Genomic DNA, 23,598 nt, shown 5'->3' with positions numbered 1-23,598 from the left:
CCTGAATGGACAGGAGCTGATGAGCTAGGCTGGGGGGTGCAGCGAACGGGACCCTGCATTGGGGGGTGGGCAGGAAGCCCGTAATGGCTGGTCCCAGTCCACACAGGATTTCCATCTTGGCCGGCGTCCGCATTCCTGGGGAGCCTCTGGCCGAACTTGCCTTTTGACCAGGGGGTGTGAAACTATGGGCCCTGGACCTGCTAGGGGGTGGGTGTCAGGCCACCCTTGGCCCGGCTGCTGCCCGCATCAAGGGTTCCTGTATTTGGGCTCCTGGTTTTGTGGTTCTGAGGGTGCCTGGCCACCTCTATCCCCGGGACACTCGTTCTCAAGTCCCTTCCTTGGAGTGCAGCCTGGACCCTCTTGAAGTCCCTGAGGTCTTCACAGCTTTTCCTGGGTGTGCATGAATGTTGGGGTGGTAATTCTTGCTCAGGGTGCTGGCTGCCCCATCTCCCCAGTTCCAACAGCACCAGGGGCCACTCCAGTCTGTGTGTGCGGGACCCCCGCCTGCCCCCGACTCACCTGAGACTTGAGGGCTAGCTCTAGGGCCCCTCTTCCGGGCATCTCCACGGTGACCCTTCTTCCTCCCCTGACCCCTGGGCAGGGCCTGCCGGCCGGTCCCGTCTAAGGGATGTGCAGCATCAGCCACCCTGACCCCTGGCCAGGGGCTCTTGGTCAGGCTCTGGGGGAGCGGGGAGCCCTGTAGCTTGGTTCCCCAGGCCACAGCGGGTCTTCCCGGACGCCCGTGCTGCTTGTTTCTAAAGCATTTTTCCTGGGAGCCACCCAGTGGCCCTGGGAGGTGGACACTGTGTCCCCGACATAAACAGAAATGGGGGCTGGCCAGCATCAGGGGCCCGAAGACTGGGCGCGGGCTCCAGCTGCAGCCCAGCTCCATCCCTCCCAGTGGACACGACGTCAGTGCAGTTCGTGGGTGCAGGGATGCAGGTTCGGGGGGCTCAGGGGCATCTACACTTCCCCCACCTGCCCCACCGTCAGTTCTGCTGAGGCCTGCGCTAGAGAAGAGGAACTGCGTCTGCAGCCAGGGGCCTGGGGTCAAGGACATGGGAAGTGCCTGACGCAGCCAATGGGGAATTGGCATGTGACAGCGGGTGGATGGTGGGTGTGGGAGGGTCACAGGAGGGTCTCCAATACCCGGGCCCAACACTGGGGTCTGCAGGGAGCTCACCCGGGCCCTGTGCTGGGCCTCACACCGTCCGAGGGGGCTTCTCACAGTCTTGGGAGGCTGGGTGAGACCTGAGTCCCGTGGGGCAGCACCCGCTGTGGCTGGGCCAGGCCCATGTTGGCCAAGCGTGTGGGAGGAGGCCAGGCCACCCACAGAGTGCCAGTGCCTTCGGTCTCTGAGGAGGGTGCCAGCCACGGTGCCCCTACCCGCTCTGCCCCCTCGGGCCCATGCACACTGGCTGGGTTCCTGGCCGTCGTGGAGGAGCACTCCCGAAGTTCTGGGGTACACCCAGCTCTGAGCCCTGCAGCCCTGCATCTGGGGTTGGGCTGTGCCCTCTGGGCTGCCTCTCCCTGGTAGGGAGCCAAGCCCGGAGATGGGGCTCCAGTCTGGCAGCTCCTGGCTGGGTCTGAGGCCCGGAGCCCGGTCCCGAGGGGGCTGGTGCAGGGGCCTGCAGACAAGTGGGGAGAGCAGGGTATTTTCTGGGTGTCACGCTGGGAGATGTGTCGGAGCGCGGGGACCAAAATAGACACACTTGCTGCAGTTCTTTGGTGTCTGTTCCCTGCACAAGGGGGAGGACAGGCGTGGGTGGCGGGAGAGCTGGGGTCCCCCGGCTGCAGGGTACAGGGCAGGGGCCTGGCCTGTGGGGAGACGGCGGGAGCAGCTCTGAGCCTCAGCCCAAGGGCTGCCTCTCCGGCCTCCTTCCAGGCCATTCCTGGAGGGTGAGGGCCAGCCTGGAGGAAGCCCCGTGGGGGCGTGGGGCAGTGGGTGTGGGGCCATGTGCAGCCTGGCGGCCTGGACCTCGGACCTCAGGAGTTGGGGACAGGGACACAAAGTTGGCCCTGGCCCCGGCTCCCACGTGGCCGCTGCTGGCTGCATGTCCTCCAGGCACGGCCAGGAGCTCACCGTCATGGAATGTGTGAAACCCAAGCCCAGCCTGGTGGAAAATCTGGTTTTAATTTTGGGCCGGCGTCGCTGGGAGCCTGAGCCGAGTGTGCTACGGGTGGGGGCTGGGGCCACGTGTGCAGCTTGGCCGCGTGGGGGGCTGTGGCCTAGCCAAAGGGTGTGACCCTGGAGCCCCCACTTGCGCGAGGCGACCCACGAGGCAAAGGTCGGGGGACCCACTTCCCGGTGGGGGACCCCCGACACGGGGGCGGTGGTAGTGGCTCGCACACACCGAGCCCACCCTGACCTCCCCAAACAAGGCTTGGCCCTAGGGATCCCGCCCCTTTCCTGACCCTGACCCAGGACACTTGGGGGGTTCTCATGGTGCTGGGGGCCAGAACCCCTCAGTGTGCATTGGAGTGTGGGACCCCAGCCAGCCTCTCAGACACCCCCAAACCTTGTCACTTGCTCTGGAGGAGGGGCCTTGGCAGTTCCAGGGCTGGAGTTCGGCATCCGTGGAGGCAGGTGGAGGTCGCTCCCCTCCCATTCCCACCTCTCCTGTCTGCCTGCCACATCCTCCCGGAGCCCCGTGCTGCTGTCACACGCACAGGCTCAGGCCGGGGCCTCGCTGGTCCCTGCTGCCAGTGGATCTTCAGCACGCAGGAGATGTCGGTTGCCTGGATCCTGTGCCAGGACTTGGCTGACACTGTCCCCGGGCCAAGAGTGCCCTCCCCACCTGTTGTGGTGCCCGCGATGCTCCCCAGAGCGGGAGTTTCAGTGACCATCTCGTTCTTCTTCCTGCCTCCCACAGCCTCCGAGCTCACAGGGCCGGCACTGTGGGCACAGGGGAGCCCCCACCTAGCGGGACCGAGCTGTCTGTCCAAGCCTGGGCCCTAGCACCCAGCACAGGCTGCTGCTAAGACGCCTTGAAAGCTGATGCTCCCAATTAGCCCAGAGTCCAGCCAGGACCACGGCCGTCAGTATGGGGCCTCCATCCTCATCCAGGAAGCTGGGGGTGACTCTGTCCCCACTGCAGTCAGGCTGTGTGGCCGTTATCATATTGTGTGTCTGTCACATGCCGGCGCCTCTGGCGGGGTTCCAGCCCCTCAGTGGACGTCGTGCTTGGCCTCTGTGGAGCCTGTCCGTTTCCCTCCGCCACGCTGTGTCACTTCCACATGGAGCTGGCACGAGGGGCGGGGCAGAGCTGAGTAGGGCTGGAACCCACCTTCTGCCCACCCCTTCTCTGGCCACTGGGGGCTGCTTCTCCTGCCATCCCTGCTCACCGTGCCTCACAGCTGCACCCCTGGGACTCGCTGGTCCCTCCCAGTGCCACAGGCAGCCATCGTCCTCAGCTGCGGTCACACTGCCTGGCCTGGCGGGCTCACCCGCCCCCGCTGTGTGACTGTAGACTCTGGGCCCCCTCCCTGAACTCTCTGTGCCTAGCAGCATGGCTCCAGGATGCGGGCCTATGTCTTCACTTCCCTTCCTGCTCAGGGCATACCCGCAGCAGTGTCCAGCCAAGGAGCTAGCCCCTGTGGCTGGAATGGCAGGGTGGTGGAATCGTGGCCACTGCCTGTGGCTGGAGTGGCAGGGTGGCGGAATCGTGGCCACTGCCTGTGGCTGGAGTGGCAGGGTGGTGGGATCGTGGCCACTGCCTGTGGCTGGGGTTGAGGGTTGCTTCAGACCAAACTTCTCATCAGAGTCCCTGTGGGCACCTCCCAGTGGGCTAGAGCATCCTCAGCCCAGCCACACGCCATGGTAGCCCACAGGTTGGTGGGACAGAGTGGCGTGTGGGTCCGTGGCCTGGGGTAGTGGGGTGGGCAGCTGCTCCCAGGGGTGCGCATGTTGAGTGTCCACCTGTGTGTCAAGGGGGCGTGTGTTCCACAGGCCGGCCCTGACTTGCTGTACACCCTCCCCTGAGTGGCATGCTTCCTCACACACTGCAGGCCCAGGTCCCACCACCAGGTGCTCCGGGAGCCACCAGGATGCCCAGCGGTGGCAGGCAGTGTGCGCTGCCCTGCCGTCATGCATGGCCCTCCTGCCTCAGCAGCCTGGTGTGGTGTGATCTGTCCTGGCACTGAGCCTGGCATTGTGTGGGGGGGGTGCCTGTGTCTGCGTGGCTGATGAGAGTCACGTCCAGACAGGGCCTGGAGGCAGAGTGGCCATGGCTGGGAGGCCGCAGCAGGCGTGGGGCACAGACCTTGCAGCTGCTCATGCACATCCTCTCCCCAAGCCTCCTGCCCCGCGGGCCGTCCTAAGGCCTTGTGGCTCACTGGGCCCTCCCCTCTCCAAGCAGGGCTGGGTCGGGGCCATCCACCTTTGCAGGTGGCCAGGTTGGGTTGGGGGTCTCGTCCTACAAGTGCGGGTCCAAGTGTGGGAGCCGAGGTTCACACAGAGCAAAGGCTGCAGTGCCGGGTTTGGGCCTGGGTCTCTGATATCCTGGGGACATCCTGGAGGAGATGGCCCATGTCTGGGAACAGTGGGGGTTCCCTGAAGAGGAAGGCTCCAGGCCCAGGGACAGCATATGCCTGGGTATAGAGGCCACAGAGCCCTGCCCCAAGCCACACCCCAGCCCTGCCTGCTCCTCGCCAGCCACTGCCCCAGGCGTCCCTGCCAGGCCAGGGAGGTCTTGCTGGGACCCGGGGTGTACTGGGATCCTATCAGTAGCAGCCTGATCTGGGACAGAGTAAGGCTTCAGGCCCTGGCCCTCTGGTTGGCTGGGTGTTTCCAGAGTTGGTGGGGTTTTGGGGGCTGCATTTTGGGGGCTGCAGGGCAGTGGGGGGAGTCTGAGCTCATGGTGGGAGGGGGCACCCCCCGTGGATGCCGTCTGTGGGGCTTCAGGAGCCAGGAGAAGGAGGGGGTGACCCAAGGCCGAGACCAGGAGCCCTAGGGTAGGGACTGGGGGACTGCGGCTGCAGGAGGGGGTTGCCTCCAGCCCCCTTGGCGCGTGCGTGGCAGGTGAGTCCTCCCCACGTGCTCTGCGGAGCCCAGCGTGCAGCTTTCGCCTTGCCTGACCGAGCCCTTACATCACTTCCACCACAGACGGAAAATTCCATTTGGTCAGAGCCCAGCTGCTGATCAGACAGTTCCCATTCTTTCTCTGAATGGGCCAGGGAGGGGCGGAGGGGCCACCAGCCCGGTGGAGAGAGGTGGCGGGGCCACCATAGGAATGCCGCTGGCGCGGTGCCCCGCAGGAGACTGTCTGCTGGGAATCTGGCTTCGGGAAGTGGGTGCAGAGGTCAGGCTGGCCACGGCACACTCCCCGCAGACAGCTGGGCTCAGGCCTGGTGCGCTGGGCGCCAGGGCTCTGAGGTGGGATGAAGTAGCTGCCCGGTTTGCTGGGCACCCTGACGCCTGGGCTCTGCACAGCGGACAAGGACAGGCTCTGCGTGGTGGGCTGGGACCCAGGCAGCCCAAGTGGCCTTCCTTTGAGGGAGGCGCCATCTCCTTCCTCAATTGGGGGAAGCCAAGTGGGGCTGTCCTGGCACGGGCCCCGAAGCCTGGCCTCTGGCCCCCGGGGGCTGAGGACTGAGGCTTTGTTTGCAGCTGGCCCCATCCGGGCAAGAACAAGAGAAAGCTGCCTCAGACGATCGCAGGGCTCACACCTGTAATCCAGCACTTTGGGAGGCCAAGGCAGCTGGATTGCTTGAGCCCAGAAGTTCAAGACCAGCCTGGGCAACATAGCCAGACCCTGTCTTTACAAAAAATTGTTTAAAAAATTAGGGCAGAGGACAAGCACAGTGACTCACGCCTGTAATCCCAGCACTTTGGGGGACCAAGATGGCAGATCACCTGATGTCAGGAGTTCAAGACCAGGCTGGCCAACATGGTGAACTCCCCGTCTCTACTAAAAATACAAACATTAGCCAGGTGTGTTGGTGCATTCCTATAGTCCCAGCTACTCAGGAGGCTAAGGTAGGAGAATCGCTTGAATCTGAGAGGTAGAGGTTGCAGTGAGCCGAGATCACACCACTGCACTCCAGCCTGGGTGACAGAGACTGTCTCAAAAAAAAAAGAAAGGAAGGAAGGAAGAGGGGGAGGGAGGGAGGGAGGGAGGGAGGGAGGGAGGGAGGGAAGGAAGGAAGGAAGGAAGGAAGGAAGGAAGGAAGGAAGGAAGGAAGGAAGGAAGGAAGGAAGGAAGGAAGGAAGGAAGGAAGGGGAAAAGAAAGAGAAAAAGAAAATTAGCCAGTGGTGGTGATATGTGCCTGTGGTCCGAGCTACTTGAGAGGCTGAGGCAGGAGGATCACTTAAGCCCGGGAGGTTGAGGCTACAGTGAGCTGTGAACGTGCTACTGCACTCCAGCCTGGGCCACAGAGCAAGACCCTGTCTCTAAAATAATTTTTTTTTTTTTTTTTTAAATCATAAACTTGGGCCGGGTGTGGTAGCTCACACCTATAATCCCAGCACTGTGGGAGACTGAGGCGGGCAGATCACCTGAGGTCAGGAGTTCGAGACCACTCTGGTCAACATGGTGAAACCCCATCTCTACTAAAAATACAAAATTAGCCGGGCATTGGTGGCAGGTGCCTGTAATCCCAGCTACTCAGAGGGCTGAGGCAGGAGAATGGCTTGAACCCAGGAGGCAGAGGTTTCAGTGAGCCAAGATCACACCACTGCACTCCAGCCTGGGCAACACGAGTGAAATTCCATCTCAAAAAAAAAAAAATCGTAGACTCCCCGGTACTCCAGCTCCTGTGCTGCCTTTTCTGTTTTTTCTCAGTGTCTCTCACCTTCCAGCAGGCTTCACAGTTTGCTTATGATGATGTTGAGTGCCTGTGTCGCCTCACCACCCTGCAGGCGGGCCCCAAGGGCAAGGGTGCCTGGTGCCTAGCAGCCTCTCCCCACTGGCCATGGGCGCCCCCTGCCCGCCACCCCAGGATGTCAGCCCTCCGCACCAGGGAACTGTCATCTGAGGGATAGGCTTGCCTCACCCAGATCCTGTTTGGCCAGGGCTTATCTCGCTTTGCCTCCGTTTTCTCATCTGGCAAGTGGGAGTGGGTGGCTCTGGCGCCGCCGAGGAAGTGATCTGGGCCTGGAAGCCCTTTGATGTATGCTGATGCCCCGAGCTCTGGGTGGACATGCCAGGCCGGTGGCTGCGGAGGTCATAGCCTGGTACGTGTTTAGGCTCTGTGTAATGCGCGTCTGGGATTGGTCTGCTCTTCCAGTCCCCAGCTCCTCACCCCAGGAGGAGTTTCCCTGAGAAGCTGTGAGTCCCGAATGTGGGGTGCAGTACAGACAGGCTTTCCTAGAGTCGTGTCCCACGTGAGCACAGGGTCGGGAGAGCGAGGGTGACCCCAGCCAGGGACTGGTGAGGCCTCTGCAAGTGGAGAGCAGAGGGAGGGTTCACTGGAGGAGTCTGGTCAGCCCAGGGTCAAGATGTGGCTGGTTGACATGGCCTCCAGGCCATGGGAGCCCAGGGGAGGCCCTGTGGATGGACATGCAGATGTGGGCCTGGGTCCCATGGAGCTCTGTTCCCTGGGGACACGGTCAGCTGCCTCCCCCAGGTCTGTTCTGCCCTTGGCCTCTGAGCTATAGGGAGGGTACTGGCAGGGCCTGCAGTCACAGCTGGTGGGGTCAGCACCTCCACTCCATGCCCAGCCCCACATAGGCGAGGGCAGACCCAGGGAGCCCCAGAGCGTGGCTTTTCCAAGCTCCCTAACGTGTGTGCGGAGCCTGGGCACGGTGCTGGCACTGTTAATGTGAGCCCCCCCTGCAGGTGACTGCTCTGTCTCCGCCTCCCTGTGTGACCTTGGGTAAGCCCTCCTGGGCCCTGAGGCCTCTGTGACCTGAGCTCCCTGGGACCATGAGACCACCCTGAGCTGATTCGGTTTCAGTGGCTCTGGTGCCAGCCCCGGGGCCTGCTCCCAGAGGGTGGGGGTGGGCTCAGGGCCCAGCAGTCCTCCTGCCATTGCAGGGGCGGTAGGCACTTGTGCATGGCTGAAGGAGTGGGAGGGTGCCCACCCCCGATGCTCTGCAGTGCCCAGATTGCTGGCCGCTGGGCAGCCGTGGACACACCAGCATGGCTTTGGACCGTGGCGGCTCATTTCTGGGTGTGCTAGGCTGGTCAGTGCCTCCCTGGCCAGGTGGAGGTGGAAAGGCCGCCTTCGGGTGTGGGTGTCGGCCAACTTCCTGGAGGGCAGGACACACCATCCTCCCACTGCCTGGCAACCGTCTCCTGGGAGATCCAGCAGCAGTCCCAGTGCCCACTGTGGCTGAGCCTCTCATCCCAAGTGGGGCCAGGCAGGGGACGATCCGCCCCAGCAGCTCCTGAGGCTGGGGCCCCAGAGGGCAACATTGCTGAAGCGTTGAGATGTGGGGAGGGAGGTGTTTCTGTGCAGCAGTGCCAGTTAGGGCAGTGCAGGTGTGCCTGGTGGCCACCCCACAACACTGAGGGCCCCAGCTGCTGACACCCCCATGGGCACCCCCGAGTTAGCCTCTGGGTGGTCCCTGGCCCCATGATGAGGCACAGCCCTGTGTCAGCTCCCCATCCTTCACCCTGGCATGGGAAGTGTGTGGAGGTTCCGGAGGGCTGAGCCAGGGTCAGGGCTATGCTAAACCCAGGGACCTGGGGTTGCAGGGCCTGTGTGCTTTCTCTGTAGCTTATCTGAAGGCCAGTTTCCCTGTGGATGAAATGGGGTGAGAGCACTCGGCCAGGCAAATTGAGTGTGGTGCCAGGAGAAGGGACAGCTCTGGGGCCACGTTACCTACCCTCTCCACAGCTGGTGTTCAGGAAATGTCACTGTTGCATCAAATTAGCCACTTCCTGTGCAGGTCTCCTGGCCTCGGGACAGGGGAGTTCTGGTGTCTGTTCTGTGGTCTGTCTTTTGTGTTCAGAGACCTGGGGAGAGCCACACCGGAAGGCCATGCTTGGAGCCAGACAGGGCTGTGTGTCCGGTGCGGTGCCCGTATGCAGCCTGTGTGGGTGGTGTCCACTGGGACAGCCCTGGCCAGTGACCGTAGCAGTGTGGGGTCAGCCCCGCCGTCTCATCCAGCGTTGGGAGGACTCCATGGGCAGTGAGAGGTGGCTTCTCAGTGCACAGACCCCAGACAGGATCAGACCCCTGATAGGGCCTCTTCCATGTTCACCCCTCAGAAACACTTTCATGGTCAACAAGAGGAGGTTCAGCCCCCCACAGACTCCTCATTTTCCTACCAGACCTGAAAACCTCAGCTCTACAGCTGGGGTGGGGGGTCCTGCCAGGACTGAGGTAGGAGAGTTCTGGGCCTGAGATGGGGACAGGCCCTGGGGTCCTGGAACTGTCTCGGGCTGGAGGTGAGGATGGGAGCTGATGCCAGCAGCCCCTCCCCAGGGCTTCACTTCTTCAAGGGGGCAGCAGTACTTTTTTTTTTTTTTTTTTTTTTAGATGGAGTCTCGCTCTTGTTGCCCAGGCTGGAGTGTAGTGGCGCAATCTCGGCTCACTGCAACCTCTGCCTCCCAGTTTCAAGCGATTCTCCTGCCTCAGCCTCCTGAGTAGCTGGGATTACAGGTGCCCGCCACCACGCCCAGCTAATTTTTGTACTTTTAATAGAGACAGGGTTTCACCATGTTGGCCAGGCTGGTCTCAAACTCCTGACCTCAGGTGATCTGCCCGCCTCAGCCTCCCAAAGTGTGGGGATCACAGATGTGAGCCACCCCGCCCATCTCAGCAGCACTTCTTTCTTTCTTTTTTTTTTTTTTTTTGAGACAGAGTCTCGCTCTGTCGCCCAGGCTGGAGTGCAGTGGCTGGATCTCAGCTCACTGCAAGCTCCACCTCCCGAGTTCACGCCATTCTCCTGCCTCAGCCTCCTGAGTAGCTGGGACTACAGGCACCCGCCACCTCGCCCGGCTAGTTTTTTGTATTTTTTTAGTAGAGACGGGGTTTCACCATGTTAGCCAGGATGATCTCTATCTCCTGACCTCGTGATCCTCCCATCTCGGCCTCCCAAAGTGCTGGGATTACAGGCTTGAGCCACTGCGCCCGGCCAGCAGCACTTCTTTCTACAGAAGAGAAACCAGGCTTGGGGAGGTGGAGGGACCACCTCAGTGGGGCTGTGGCTGCAAGGATGCTGGCTCACCAGCATGCTGGGTCCTCATTTGTCACCCACATTCTCTGGCCACCTCCATCCAGCACCTCTCCTTGGGGCGTGGTGGGGCAGATGTCCTGAGCACCTGCCCTGGACTCTGGGGACCCGGTGGGGAGGGGACACGTGGCCTTGCCCGAGCCACAGAGGCCTGGAGTCCGTCCACCCGGTCCCTCCTACTGGCTATGGAGTCTTGATGCAGTGCAGCCTTGAGGATGGTGAGACCGGGGTCCCAGGTGTGGGGTCCAGGCCTGGGTGACCCCAGGTGCATCACTGAGGTGGTGGGAGCCTCCATGCCTCACCTACAAGTTGGGGATGGGGCCCACTTCCTAGGGCTGGGGACAGGATTAAATGGGAGTGTGCGCCAGGTCCCCTGCTGGGGCGGGGCGTGGGACTCTGGGCTGGAGGTCTACCCCCTCCAGCGCCGCTTCCTGCCTGCCCGCAGGCGCTGCTGCTGCTGGGGGCCGCCGCCCTGGCCTGCCTCGCCCTGGACCTCCTCTTCCTCCTCTTCTACTCCTTCTGGCTGTGCTGTCGGCGGCGCAAGAGCGAGGAGCACCTGGACGCCGACTGCTGCTGCACGGCCTGGTGTGTCATCATCGCCACGCTGGTGTGCAGGTGAGCACGATGGGGCGGGGCCGGAGGGCGGGGCCAGAGAGGGCGGCCCCCAAGGGGGCGGGGCTGGAGTGTTGGGGTGGGCGGGGCTACATCGCCAGGCCCCGCCCTCATGCCCCTGCCCTCTCCAGCGCCGGCATCGCCGTGGGATTCTACGGCAACGGGGAGACCAGTGACGGCATCCATCGGGCCACCTACTCGCTCCGTCACGCCAACCGCACGGTGGCCGGGGTCCAGGACCGCGTGAGTGACCGCGGAGTTGGGGCCGGGGCACTCTTGCTGCTCCAGAACCCCATGTCTGCGCGAGGCTGGGCGGGGCAGCCGGGGCTGGGGCTGTGCAGGAAGGGCCCAGCCTCTGGGGCGAGGGGGGCGCCCTCCCAACCTCACGCCCGCGGGTCCGGCGCAGGTGTGGGACACGGCAGTGGGGCTGAACCACACGGCGGAGCCCAGCTTGCAGACCCTGGAGCGGCAGCTGGCCGGGCGACCCGAGCCCCTGCGCGCCGTACAGCGGCTGCAGGGCCTGCTGGAGACGCTACTGGGCTACACGGCTGCCATCCCTTTTTGGAGGAACACGGCAGTGTCGCTGGAGGTGCTGGCGGAGCAGGTGGATCTCTACGACTGGTACAGGTGCGGCCAGGCGCTCCTCCCTGCCCAACCCCACCTGGGCAAGCCTCACCCTCCTTGGGCCGGTTTTGCTGTCAGCACCTAGTACATGAGGTCTGATGGGTGGGGGGCCCAGGGCCACTGGAGGTCACAGGCAATGACTGGAGTTCCCCTAATGGGAGCCTTTCTCAAGAACTGACACCAGTTCCCATGACCCGGACCCTCTGAATGCCCTCTGGGGTGCCAGGCTGCTGGCCTCAGCTCCCCCTTGAGGGCCCCTGGTGCCCCACTCCCTGGTCCTGCATCCCTGTGCCCTGGCCCACTCTCAGGTGTGCCTGCAGGTGGCTGGGCTACTTGGGCCTGCTGCTGACTGGACGTCATCATTTGCCTCCTGGTGCTGGTCGGCCTCATCCGCAGCTCCAAGGGCATCCTGGTGGGGTGAGTCTGGGAGTGTCGGCCCTCTGTGGGCCCGAAGCGGAGGGGGAGGGCAAGCACGTGGCACCACTTCCCCCACCCCATCGGCAGATCCTCGCCACAAGCTCTGTGGTGGGGGCTGAGCAGGAAACCCCTGCACTGGGCCTGTTCTGAGATTCCCTTTCCATGCCTGTGGCCTGTGCTCCTGTGGCCTGTGCCCCTGTCGCCAGAATCCCGGCACACTTGCCCCCAACCCTTGATTTCCTTCAAGAGTCTGCATGTGGGGCACTTGTAGCCCAGAACCTGAAGCAACCTGTCCAGGTCTCCCAGTGCCCGGGGCCACCCAGAGACCAGGCTGGGGCTCCTTCCTCCACCCCTTCCATCCTTGGCCCTGGGACAGCCTGGGTTCCAGCTCCAGCTCTGGCTTACCAGGAGGGTGACCTTGGTCAGGTAGCTTATTGGTGCTGGGCCTTGGTCTCCTCATTTGGAAGGCAGAGAGAGTGGCAGCTCCTTCGGGGGAGGTGAGGTGTTGTCACTGCCCTTCACTGCACAGCCGCATGGCCATGGCTGGTGCCTCCCTGGGCCAGGCCCGGGAGAGATGGGAGAACACCCAGCCTCCCCCAACGTGGCACTCACAGGCCACAGAGGAGCAGAATGAGGGAAATGTGGCATAGGCCAGAAGTGATAGCACCCTGGAGAGGAAAATCCGGGGTGGTGTGCAGGCCTGCAGTGGGGTGAGTTGGGGGAGTACAGCTGCACACCGTGCCCAAGGAACCTGAGAGAGGAGGAATTGAGTGGGGACCCAAGGGAGTAAGGGACGCCTGGACAGATGAGAAAGGATGACAGTGTGCAGTGGGGTGTGGGGCCTGCACTGGGGTGTGTTTAGGGGGCCTGAACTGGGATGTGGGGGACCTGTGGGGGGGGGGGCACCTGCAGTGGGGTATGCACAGGGGGCCTGTGTGTCTGGATCAAAGGGAGCCAGATGTGGGTGAGGTGAGGCCTCAGATGAGGGAGAGACCAGTGCCGTAGCAAGAGCTCTGAGTCCCCGGTTGCTGAGCGAGGGTTCAGCACAGGAGGGCTTGGTCTAGCTGCGGTTATCAGGCCCCTTGGGCTGCTACGTGGGTAGCGGGATGTGGGGACCCACATGAAAGTGGACACTGTTGCCTGTTCAGGAGAGGGACCTGGGGGACAGGAAGGGCAGGGCCCCGAGACCCACCTGGCCTTCCAGTCCTGCTTCCAGCTCGGATCTCTGAGCCCCACCCCACCCAGGAGAGGGATCCATCTGGGCCCTGGGCTGTGGGCAGCTCTGGCTGAGGCCAGGCCATAGAAAGAGTCCCAGCCCGTGTGTGGGCTGAGTCCTGATGTGCACAGGGACCTGCCTTCTGGCCTGCAGCCCAACAGGTGGCACAGCCCCCACCCTGGCCTGGGGGCTGCTGACTGGCTGTCTCTCCCCCAGGGTCTGCCTGCTGGGAGTCCTGGCCCTGGTCATCAGCTGGGGCGCACTGGGCTTGGAGCTGGCTGTGTCCGTGGTGAGTGGCAGAGGGGGTGAGGTCCCCGGCTGCTGGACCTGGGCACTGGGGGAGGGACGAGGGGAAGCCACACTCCTCTCCCCTCCTGTCTTCCCTGGGCACTGGGTTCCAAGAGCAGTGGGGACCCACCGTGGGCACAGTCCGCCTGTAACCCCAGATTCACAGTCCACCCTCCTTAGTTGAAAGCAGACTCCGGGGGCTGGTTCTACCCCCGAGAGCTTCCCTTTAGGCCCAGCTTGGTCCTCTTGCTTGCCCACGCCCACCCCAGGGCTCCAGCGACTTCTGTGTGGACCCCGACACCTACGTGACCAAGATGGTGGAGGAGCACTCGGTGCTGAGTGGGGGTGAGTCTGTGTCCACAGCCGTGTCCGAGCGGGTTCCCCAGAGTTGGGCTGAGCCAAGAGAGTGAGGTGGCTGAGGCCGAGGTACCCCTGCCCCGTAGGCCCGTGGTCTCAGGGAGACAGGTCCCAGGTCAGGACGCTAGTGAGCAAACAGGACCACCTTTCCCAAGTGGGAGGCTCTGCAAAGAATGACAGCAACTGTGTGGGGTGGTGGGTGCCCACAGGGCGGGGGGAGGGGCAGGTGACACAGGGCTGCTTCGAGTAGGTGCCCAGGGGAGGCCAAACGGGTGGCATTAAAGTACAGCCAGAGGGCTGGGCGCAGTGGCTCACATCTGTCATCGTAGCACTTTGGGAGGCCAAGGTAGGTGGATCACCTGAGGTCAGGAGTTCAAGACCAGCCCGGCCAGCATAGCAAAACCCTGTCTCTACTAAAAATACACAAATGAGCTGGGCGTGGTGGCGGGCGCCTGTAATCCCAGCTACTCCGGATATTGAGGCACGAGAATCGCTTGAACCCAGGAAGTGGAGGTTGCAGTGAGCTGAGATCACACCACTGCACTCCAGCCTGGGCGACAAGAGTGAAACTCCATCTCAAAAACAAAAGAAAAGTAGAGCCGGAAGGACCCTGCATCTCTTGTAAGGGCCCCGAGGCAGGAGGCAGACCCGAGGGGAGAAGGGAGAGTGGGAGGCCAGTGGGGCTGAGTCATTGTGACGAGCTTCGCTTTATTCCAGGGGAGGCCATTGGAGGGAGGGAGGCGGGGTAGAGATGACCCGTGATTGAAGGCCCCTTTCAAAGCTTCCTTAGGCCTCGGGGGTTACAAGGGGAGGTGAGGAGGATGCTTCAAGCAGGAGACAGCAGGAGCTTGAATAAATTGAGCAAAAGATGGACAGGGATGGGCTCTGAGGGCGGGAGGGATGGAGCAGGAGTTGGCGTCCCTGGTCTCAGCAGCTCTGTACTACGGGGCCATGAGCTGTACTGCGGGTGGGGGAGCAGGAGGTGGGGGGCAGGGAGCTGGGGTATCAGGAGTTTCAGCCCTCTCAGAAGGTTTGCGATGTGTGTCGGACGTCACAGAAGCAGGTGGATGTGGGAATCTGGAGATCGGGGTGCTGTCAGTGTGTTAAGCTCAGGCCCCCGTTGTGGAATTACTGTGTGTTCACAGATAAAAAATAGAAGGCCTGTCCCTGTGGGGGTGGGGGTTACGGAATGACCTTGAAGGTGATCATCCTGCCACCCTTTGTCCTTGGAGGCCACAGGATTGGCTTGTGGGCTGGTTTTTTACCTGCCTATGTTGAAGGAACCATTCCCACCAAAGCCTGAGGAGCCTCCCAGAGGAAAAGTCATCACCTTGTCCTCGGGGGTGAGGGTGGAGGGGTGGGCCCGCTCTGCTGGGGGCCGGGAGGGCTGGTGACCACTCAGTGTTACCCACCACTGTGCTTGGCCCTGGTGCTATCAGCCTGGTCCCTCCAGGTCCCTACTGCCGGCAGCCTTTGGGGGTCTTATCAAATATGAGCAGTTCCCCTGCACATGTACATGTACACACATAAGTGTGAGCTCCAGCCTGTGGGCCAGACAGCCCCTCCCAGAAGGCAGCAAGGCCAGCCCCACTGGCTTCACTGCACAGGTGGTCACAGTGATGCCTGGTGCTCTCCTATGTTGCTCCATACTTTCATCATTTTTTCAACTTTTAAAACCTTTTTTTGTTTGTTTGTATATTTTTGAGACGGAATCTCATTCTGTCTGTCACCCAGGCTGGAGTGCAGTTGTGCAGTCTCGGCTCACTGCAACCTCTCCCTCCTGGGTTCAAGCGATTCTCCTGCCTCAGCCTCCTGAGTACCTGGGATCATAGGCATGCGCCACCACGCCCTGGCTAATTTTTGTATTTTTAGTAGAGACCGTGTTTCACCATGTTGGTCAAGGCTGCTCTCGAGCTCTTGACCTCGTGATCCGTCTGCCTCGATCTCCCAAAGTGCTGGGATTACAGGCGTGAGCCACCACGCCCGGCCTAAAACATTTTTTTTAATGTTCTTTTATAATTGGAAGAACTGAACTTGTAAAGAGTTCAGAAGGTGGAACCCCGGCAAGGGGCAATGTGTGGGGACCCTGGCTTGATGGGAGCCCAGACCCCACTGCCACACACACAGACATATGCATGTTACACACATGCGAAGACACATGCACACACAGACATGCACACATATAAATAGACACGTACACGCACAGACATGCACACATATAAACAGACACATGCACACATATAAACACACCAACACAGGCACACAGACATGCACACATATAAACACAGACACATGCACACATATAAACAGGCACATGCACACATATAAACACAGACACAGGCATACATGCACACGTAAACGTGCACACAGACATGTGCATGTGTAAGTAAACATGCAGACACATGCACATATGTAACAGGTGCATGCAGACACACATGCACACATGTAAGCATGCACACAGACATGCCCTGAAGACATGCGTGCAGACATATGCACACATGCACGCAGTCGCACAGGGACAGCCGTTGTGGCTCAGCCTGCCCTGACATCTCTCCGCAGACATCCTGCAGTACTACCTGGCCTGCTCACCGCGCGCCACCAACCCCTTCCAGCAGGTGAGAGCCTGGGAGGCCAGGACTGGGATTCAGGAGAGTCTGAAGTACGTTGCTCTGTGTGGAGGGGCCCAGCGGGCCTGGTGCCTGGCTCCTCAGCCTGCAGGACTGGGGAACTGGGGGAAGGAGCTGGACAGAGGCCATGTGGATGTCACCAACGGCCCCTGGGGTTACCGTGCCAGTGACCTGGTGACCTGGCTGAGAGCCTTTCGGGGTGACCTGCTGAATGCACCTGCATCGCTGGGACTGCTTTTGCTCCTTGGATAGGCCTTGGTGGGGGAAGGAGGAGCCCCAGGGATGCCTCTGTAGGGTAACCGTGTTCAGGCGTCCTGGTGGGGGAGTTTGAAGAGGTCGGCCGCACCAACTGGTCAAGCCCCGTATGCACTGCCGGTCATTTCACCGATAGCACGTGACCCTCCGAATCCTGAGGGCCGTGTGACTGTGCTTTGCTTACTGGTGTGGGTGTGTGGTTGGCTGTTACCACCTCAGGGCTCTGTGGTCTCTGGGTGTGTCCTGGGGAAAGCAAGGGTAGGGAGTGCCCTGTTGGCCTGCAGGGCGGAGCCTTGATGGCCTCCCGGGCTGGACAGCTTGCTGGTGGCCATGTTGGAGGGTCCTGGGGAGGGAGAGGCAGGCGGACCCCGCGGCACCCATGGACTTGGTCTCCTCTCTGGAGCAGAAGCTGTCGGGCAGCCACAAGGCGCTGGTGGAGATGCAGGATGTCGTGGCTGAGCTTTTGAGGACCGTTCCCTCGGAGCAGCCGGCCACTAAGGTGAGGGCTGCGGGGCAGCCACTGGGGAGGGCAGGGGTCCTCTTTTCTCAGCATGAAAGAAACTTGGGTGCAAACACAGCTCAGGGCGAATTTGGAGAAGGCACCAGGCTGGCCGAGTGGGGACCTGGTGTTGGCGGTGCCCTGGGAGGTATTCCTCGTTCCTTCCCCAGCCCTTTCTACGTTAAGCCTCTTCCTCCCGCCTTCATTCCTTTCCCTTGGGAATTTTTGGTAGGTTTTAAAAATCATTTCTTTTGAGACAGGCACTTGCTGTGTTGCCCAGGTAGGTCTCAGGGCTGGGATGACATACATGAGCCACCACACCCAACTTTTTTTTTTTTTTGTAGTTGAGACAGACTCTCGCTCTGTCACCCAGGCTGGGGTGCAGTGGTGCGATCTCGGCTCACTGCAGGCTCCGCCTCCCGGGTTCACGCCATTCTCCTGCCTCAGCCTCCCGAGTAGCTGGGATTACAGGCGCCGCCACCACACCCGGCTGAGTTTTTGTAATTTTTTGTAATTTTTTTTTTTTGTATTTTTAGTAGAGACAGGGTTTCACTGTGTTAGCCAGGATGGTCTCAATCTCCTGACCTTGTGATCCACCCGCCTCAGTCTCCCAAAGTGCTGGGATTATAGGCGTGAACCACTGCGCCTGGCCCACCACACCCAACTTTTAAAAAATAACTTTATTCTTTGTTTAAAAAGTAATACGCCGGGCGCGGTGGCTCAAGCCTGTAATCCCAGCACTTTGGGAGGCTGAGACGGGCGGATCACGAGGTCAGGAGATCGAGACCATCCTGGCTAACACGGTGAAACCCCGTCTCTACTAAAAAATACAAAAAACTAGCCGGACGAGGTGGCGGGCGCCTGTAGTCCCAGCTACTTGGGAGGCTGAGGCAGGAGAATGGCGTAAACCCGGGAGGGGGAGCTTGCAGTGAGCTGAGATCTGGCCACTGCACTCCAGCCTAGGCGACAGAGCCAGACTCCGTCTCAAAAAAAAAAAAAAAAAAAGTAATACAACCTCTTTATATTTAAAAAAATTTGAAGAAAATGGAAAGAGACGAGGGAAGAGAGTAACAGAATCAGATCCATTCTCAGGGTGAGTGCCCTGGGGGCAATGTGGAAATTTGAGAGGATTCTTGTTTTTCCCTGTAGTGTTTTGGGCCCGGGCATTTCTATAATATGTTTTTTTTCTTTTTTTTTTTTTTGAGACGGAGTCTCGCTCTACCGCCCAGGCTTGAGTGCAGTGGCCAGATCTCAGCTCACTGCAAGCTCTGCCTCCCGGGTTTACGCCATTCTCCTGCCTCAGCCTCCCGAGTAGCTGGGACTACAGGCGCCCGCCACCTCGCCCGGCTAGTTTTTTGTATTTTTTAGTAGAGACGGGGTTTCACGGTGTTAGCCAGGATGGTCTCGATCTCCTGACCTCGTGATCCACCCGTCTCAGCCTCCCAAAGTGCTGGGATTACAGGCTTGAGCCACCGCACCCGGCCTATAATATGTTTAAAAAAATAAAGGCCCAGCGCAGTGGCTCACACCTGTAATCCCAGCACTTTGGGAGGCCGAGGTGGGCGAATCACCTGAACCCAAGAGTTCAAGACCAGCCTGACCAACATGGTGAAACCCTGTCTCTACTAAAAATACATAAATTAGCTGGGCGTGGTGGTGCACACCTGTAATCCCAGTTACTTGGGAGGCTGAGGCAGGAGAATCGCTTGAACCTGGGAGGCAGAGATTGCAGTGAGCGGAGATCACACCACTGCACTCCAGCCTGGGTGACAGAGCGAGACTCTGTCTCAAAGAATAAAATAAAAATAAAAAATAAATATGTTGCTGTACTCTTGATAAAACCCAAATCTCTTTGGAGGTGTTTGGTCCACCCCATGGGGATCCCTGCCCCTGCGCACACCGCCCCAGCACTGGACATGAGAGGGAGGAGTGTGTCTGTGAGCACAAGTGTGGGTCTCAGACTCCATTTGGGAGCAGTTGGCCCTTCTCCAAGGAGCTCTTCACAAAGCTAAAAGCAAACAAATGTGTATACACGCACAGGGCACACGGCACTCATGCCTGTCATCCCCGCACTTTGGGGGCTGAGGCAAGGGGATCACTTGAACCCAGGAGTTCAAGACCATCCTGGGCAACACAGCAAGACCCCATTCTACAAAAAACACAAAAACTAGCTAGGCATGGTGAAGCACATCTGTAATCCCAGCTACTCGGGAGGCTGAGGCAGGAGGATTGCTTGAGCCCGGGAGTTCAGAGCTGTAGTGAGCTGTGATGGCACCACTTCACCCCAGCCTGGACAACAGAGCAAGACCCTGTCTCTCTCTCTCTCTCTCTCTCTCTCTCTCTCTCTATATATATATATATATATGTAACATATAACATATATATATAACACATACACACACATAAAAATACAAATTAAAAATAAGTAAAAATTACACACACACACACACAGCTTTGATTTAAAGTTACTTTTTACAATTTCTGTTACAGCTGGAGCCCCGCCTTGGTGTGTTTGCACTCGAACGGATAGAGTGGTGGAATCATTTCCTGGGACCCCCCCATAGCACGGCACCCCAGACGGGGCAGCCTCCGCAGCAAACATTTATCACCTCAGCTCTTGGCAGGGCCGGCTTCTTCCAGGGCCTTCCTTTTGCTTGCAGACGGTGTCTTCTCCTGCTGTCTTTGCAGGGCCATCCCTCTGTGGGTGTCTGTGTCCTGATCTCTCTTTTAAAATTTTTATTTATTTATTTATTTATTTATTTATTTATTTATTTGAGACAGTCTTGCTCTGTCGCCCAGGCTGGAGTGCAGTGGCGCAATCTCGGCTCACTGCAACCTCTCTGCCTCCCAGGTTCCAGCGATTCTCCTGCTCAGTAGCTGGGATTACGGGCACCTGCACCACCCCCAGCTAATTTTCCTCTTCTTAGAAGGACACCCGTCACATCGGGCTAGGACCCACCCACGTGACCTTGGTTTACCTTCAACACCTCTTTAAAGGCTCTGTCTCCAAATGCAGCCCCTTTCTGAGGTTCTGGGGGTTAGGACTGCAACACAGGAATTGTGGAGGCACCATTCAGCCCGTAACAGTAGGTTCTGTTATCCCAAAATCCTTTTTTTTTTTTTGAGACAGAGTCTCGCTCTGTTGCCCAGGCTGGAGTGCAGTGGTGTGATCTCAGCTCACGGCAACCTTCGCCTCCTGAGTTCAAGCGATTCTCCTGCCTCAGCCTCCTGAGTAGCTGGGATAGAGGCATGCGCCACCACGCCCAGCTAATTTTTGTATTTTTAGTAGAGACAGAGTTTCACTGTATTGCCCAGGCTGGTCTCCAACTCTTGGCCTCAAGTGATCCACCTGCCTTGGCCTCCCAAAGCGCTGGGATTACAGGTGTGAGGCACCGTGCCTGGCCCCAAAATCCATTTCAGGATTGTAGCGGGTCCTTAGAAAACGTGCCGTAAAAGGCAGCACTGGGCCCAGTCGCTGCTCCTGTGGAGTCCTGGTCAGCCTGGCAGTGTTTCTGTGCAGCCGTTTCTCCAGGCATGAGACAGAGCTGGCGGTGTCTGTGCACAGGTACACACACATGCACACACGTGAGCACCGGCGAGCACACGGACATGTTACAGGACCGCGCTCACTCTGCATGGAGAGTTTCATCAGTCCACATGAGACTTTTGCCTTGCTTTTAACTGTTCCTTCAAATAATACCTTTTTTTTTTTTTTTTTTTTTGTGAGACAGTCTTGCTCCGTCGCCCAGGCTGGAGTGCAGTGGCGCAATCTCGGCTCACTGCAAGCTCCGCCTCCCAGGTTCACACCATTCTCCTGCCTCAGCCTCCCGAGTAGCTGGGACTACAGGCGCCCGCCACTGCGCCCGAATTTTTTTTGTATTTTTAGTAGAGACGGGGTTGCACTGTGTTAGCCAGGATGGTCTCGATCTCTTGACCTCGTGATCCACCCGCCTCAGCCTCCCAAAGTGCTGGGATTACAGGCGTGAGCCACCGCGCCCGGCTGAAATAATACTTTTAAAAGCAGAGCAGGTCCTTGTCTGTAGACATGTGGGGGTTCATTGTTTCTCCCATTACAATAAAGGGAGGTCTGTCTTCACATAGTGGCGACCACACTGGACAGGCGCTCCCGGGTCCTTGTGTCCTTGGTGGACCCCATGGGTCTGGGGAGGGGCCTGAGGTCGCCATTCTCAAGGCCCAGAGTCCTCGTCCTTAGGACCTGCACTGAGACCCCAGGGTGGGGGGTATCTCAGTGGCAGACTATGGGGTGGAGGGAGACCTGGGGGCTTCCAAGACGGGGTGAAGCTGGCTCAAGGTTCTCCATCCAAATGAAGTGCTGACCACCTGTGGTGCGTGTCCCCCAGGATCCCCTCCTCCGTGTCCAGGAGGTGCTGAATGGCACAGAGGTGAACCTGCAGCACCTCACCGCCCTGGTGGACTGCCGCAGCCTGCATCTGGTGAGAGGCAGGGCCTGGGGCAGGGGCATGGCGGCTTGTGGGGTGGGAACAGGGGAGCGGCTGCTCAGGAGGATGGGGACCCCCAGCAGACAGTGTGTCCTCAGTCCCGCCTCTGGGGGGTGGTCCAGGCCACCATGGCTGGACTGAGGGCCTCACACTGCCCCCTCTACCTTCCCTGTCTCTGGATCCTGCTGTCTCGTCCCTCGGCCTCAGGACTACGTGCAGGCGCTGACCGGCTTCTGCTATGATGGCGTGGAGGGCCTCATCTACCTGGCCCTCTTCTCCTTCGTTACAGCCCTCATGTTCAGCTCCATCGTCTGCAGCGTCCCACACACCTGGCAGCAGAAGAGGTGAGGGGCCCCGGGGGTCGCGGGAGGTTGCCCCAGGCCACGTGGCATGCAGGACGCTTCAGGGGCATGCCTTTATGGACACCTGTGTGCCAGTCCCAGAGGTGAGGGACAGACACCTCCTCACCTGGTGACCCTCCCTAGGCCTCTGTAGTGTCTCTGAGGCTGCCGGCTCCCAGGTGAGCCTCCCCATTCCACAGGAGGAAAACAGCATGGAGGGGCTCCCGGCCTGGGTTACGGGAGTCCAGAGCAGGCAGCGGGGAGGACTGGGGTCCCCTGTCCCCAGACTGGCTCTATGCCCTACGCCCTGAGAGCTGGCCTCAGACTGTCTACTACACACCCCCTCCCAGGCAGGGGTCCCTCACCGTGGGGTGCAGGTGCACGGAGCTGTGGGAGAAAGGTCAGTGGTCCGCTGTGCAGGCTTAGCTCTGCTGGGGTAGTCCAGGTAGCTGTGGCCCCCAGCTGAGTGACCAGAATAGAAACCAGCTCCCCTGGAGCCACTATGTCCTTCCCTTTGAAGTAGGGGTCCTGGCGGCCCCTGCCTGAGACTCCCCACTCAGTACTGGGTTGAGTGGTGTATGAAGGTGATAGGCCCCTTCCCTTGCCTGGGCTCCCATGGCTTACCTTTGAGACCTTCGCCTCCCCTCTTGGACTGTGGCTGCTGCTTGGTGGCCCAACATGGACGGCAGGTAGCTCAGCTCAGATTTCTTCCTTTTGTCTGGATTTCTGTGATTTTCCTTTGTGACGGTGAGGGTGATGCTGCCGATGATGGTGGTGGTGATGGAGGTGGTGATGGTGATGATTGCGGTGGTGATAACGGTGATGGTGGTAATGATGGTCATGGTGGTGATGGTGATGATGATGGTGGTAATGACAGTGATAGTGATGATTGTAGTGGTCATGGTGATCATGATGGTGGTGGCCATAATGCTATGGTGATGGTAATGATGGCAGTGGTGATGGTGGTAATAATGGTGATGGTGGTGGTGGTGGTGATGGTGGTGATGTTGGTGATGGTGATGATAGTGGCTGATGACAATGGTGTTGGCAGTGGTGATATTAGTGATGGTGGTGATGGTGATGATGGTGGTTGTGGTGATGGTGATGATGGTGATGATGGTGATGATAATGGTCATGGCAGTGGTGATGTTGGTGATGATGGTAATGGTGGTGGTGGTTGTGGTGGTGATGGTGATGGTGATGGCATTGGTGATAGTGATGATGGTAATGGTGATCATGATGGTGATGGTGGTGATGATGGTGATGGTGGTTGTGGTGATGGTGATGATGGTGATAATGGTGATGGCAGTGGTGATGTTGGTGATGATGGTAATGGTGATAGTGGTGGTGGTGATGGTGATGATGTTGGTGATGGTGATGATGACGGCAGTGGCGATGACAGTGGTGTTAGCAGTGGTGATATTGGTGATGATGATGATGATGGTGATGGTGGTGATGGTGGTTGTGGTGATGGTGATGGGTAATGATGGTGATGATGATGATGATAATGGTGATGGCAGTGGTGATGCTGGTGGTGATGGTAATGGTGATGGTGGTTGTGGTGGTGGTGATGGTGATGGTAATGGTGGTGGTGGTTGTGGTGATGATGGTGATGATGATGATGGTGATGGTGATGTTGGTGATGGTGGTGGTGATGGTGTCAGTGGCAACAAAGATGGCAGACATAGGGGAGTAGATAAGAGCATAGCCCTGGACCCACAGGGCTAGATTCAGATCCTGTCTCTATCCTTGCCTATTGTATGATGTGGGCAAGTCACT

The 23,598-nt window shown here is 59.4% G+C and overlaps 1 protein-coding gene across 1 annotated transcript in view; it reads left to right on the top strand.

Moving 5' to 3' along the window:
• Positions 1–23,598, top strand: part of TTYH3 (tweety family member 3) — a 35,476-nt gene that overhangs the window by 4,649 nt on the left and 7,229 nt on the right. Inside the window, 11 exon segments of the mRNA XM_010366666.2 lie at positions 10,569–10,738; positions 10,867–10,978; positions 11,142–11,362; positions 11,680–11,707; positions 11,709–11,776; positions 13,209–13,281; positions 13,550–13,625; positions 16,197–16,252; positions 16,926–17,018; positions 21,380–21,472; positions 21,686–21,822. Of these exon segments, the coding sequence (XP_010364968.1) occupies positions 10,569–10,738; positions 10,867–10,978; positions 11,142–11,362; positions 11,680–11,707; positions 11,709–11,776; positions 13,209–13,281; positions 13,550–13,625; positions 16,197–16,252; positions 16,926–17,018; positions 21,380–21,472; positions 21,686–21,822 (1,127 nt within the window).

This window comes from Rhinopithecus roxellana, chromosome 6 (genome assembly GCF_007565055.1).
Source record: "Rhinopithecus roxellana isolate Shanxi Qingling chromosome 6, ASM756505v1, whole genome shotgun sequence".
Classification (NCBI taxonomy): Eukaryota; Metazoa; Chordata; class Mammalia; order Primates; family Cercopithecidae; genus Rhinopithecus; species Rhinopithecus roxellana.
The sequence above is the reverse complement of the archived record's forward strand: the minus strand, read 5'-3'. Positions and strand labels throughout refer to the sequence as shown.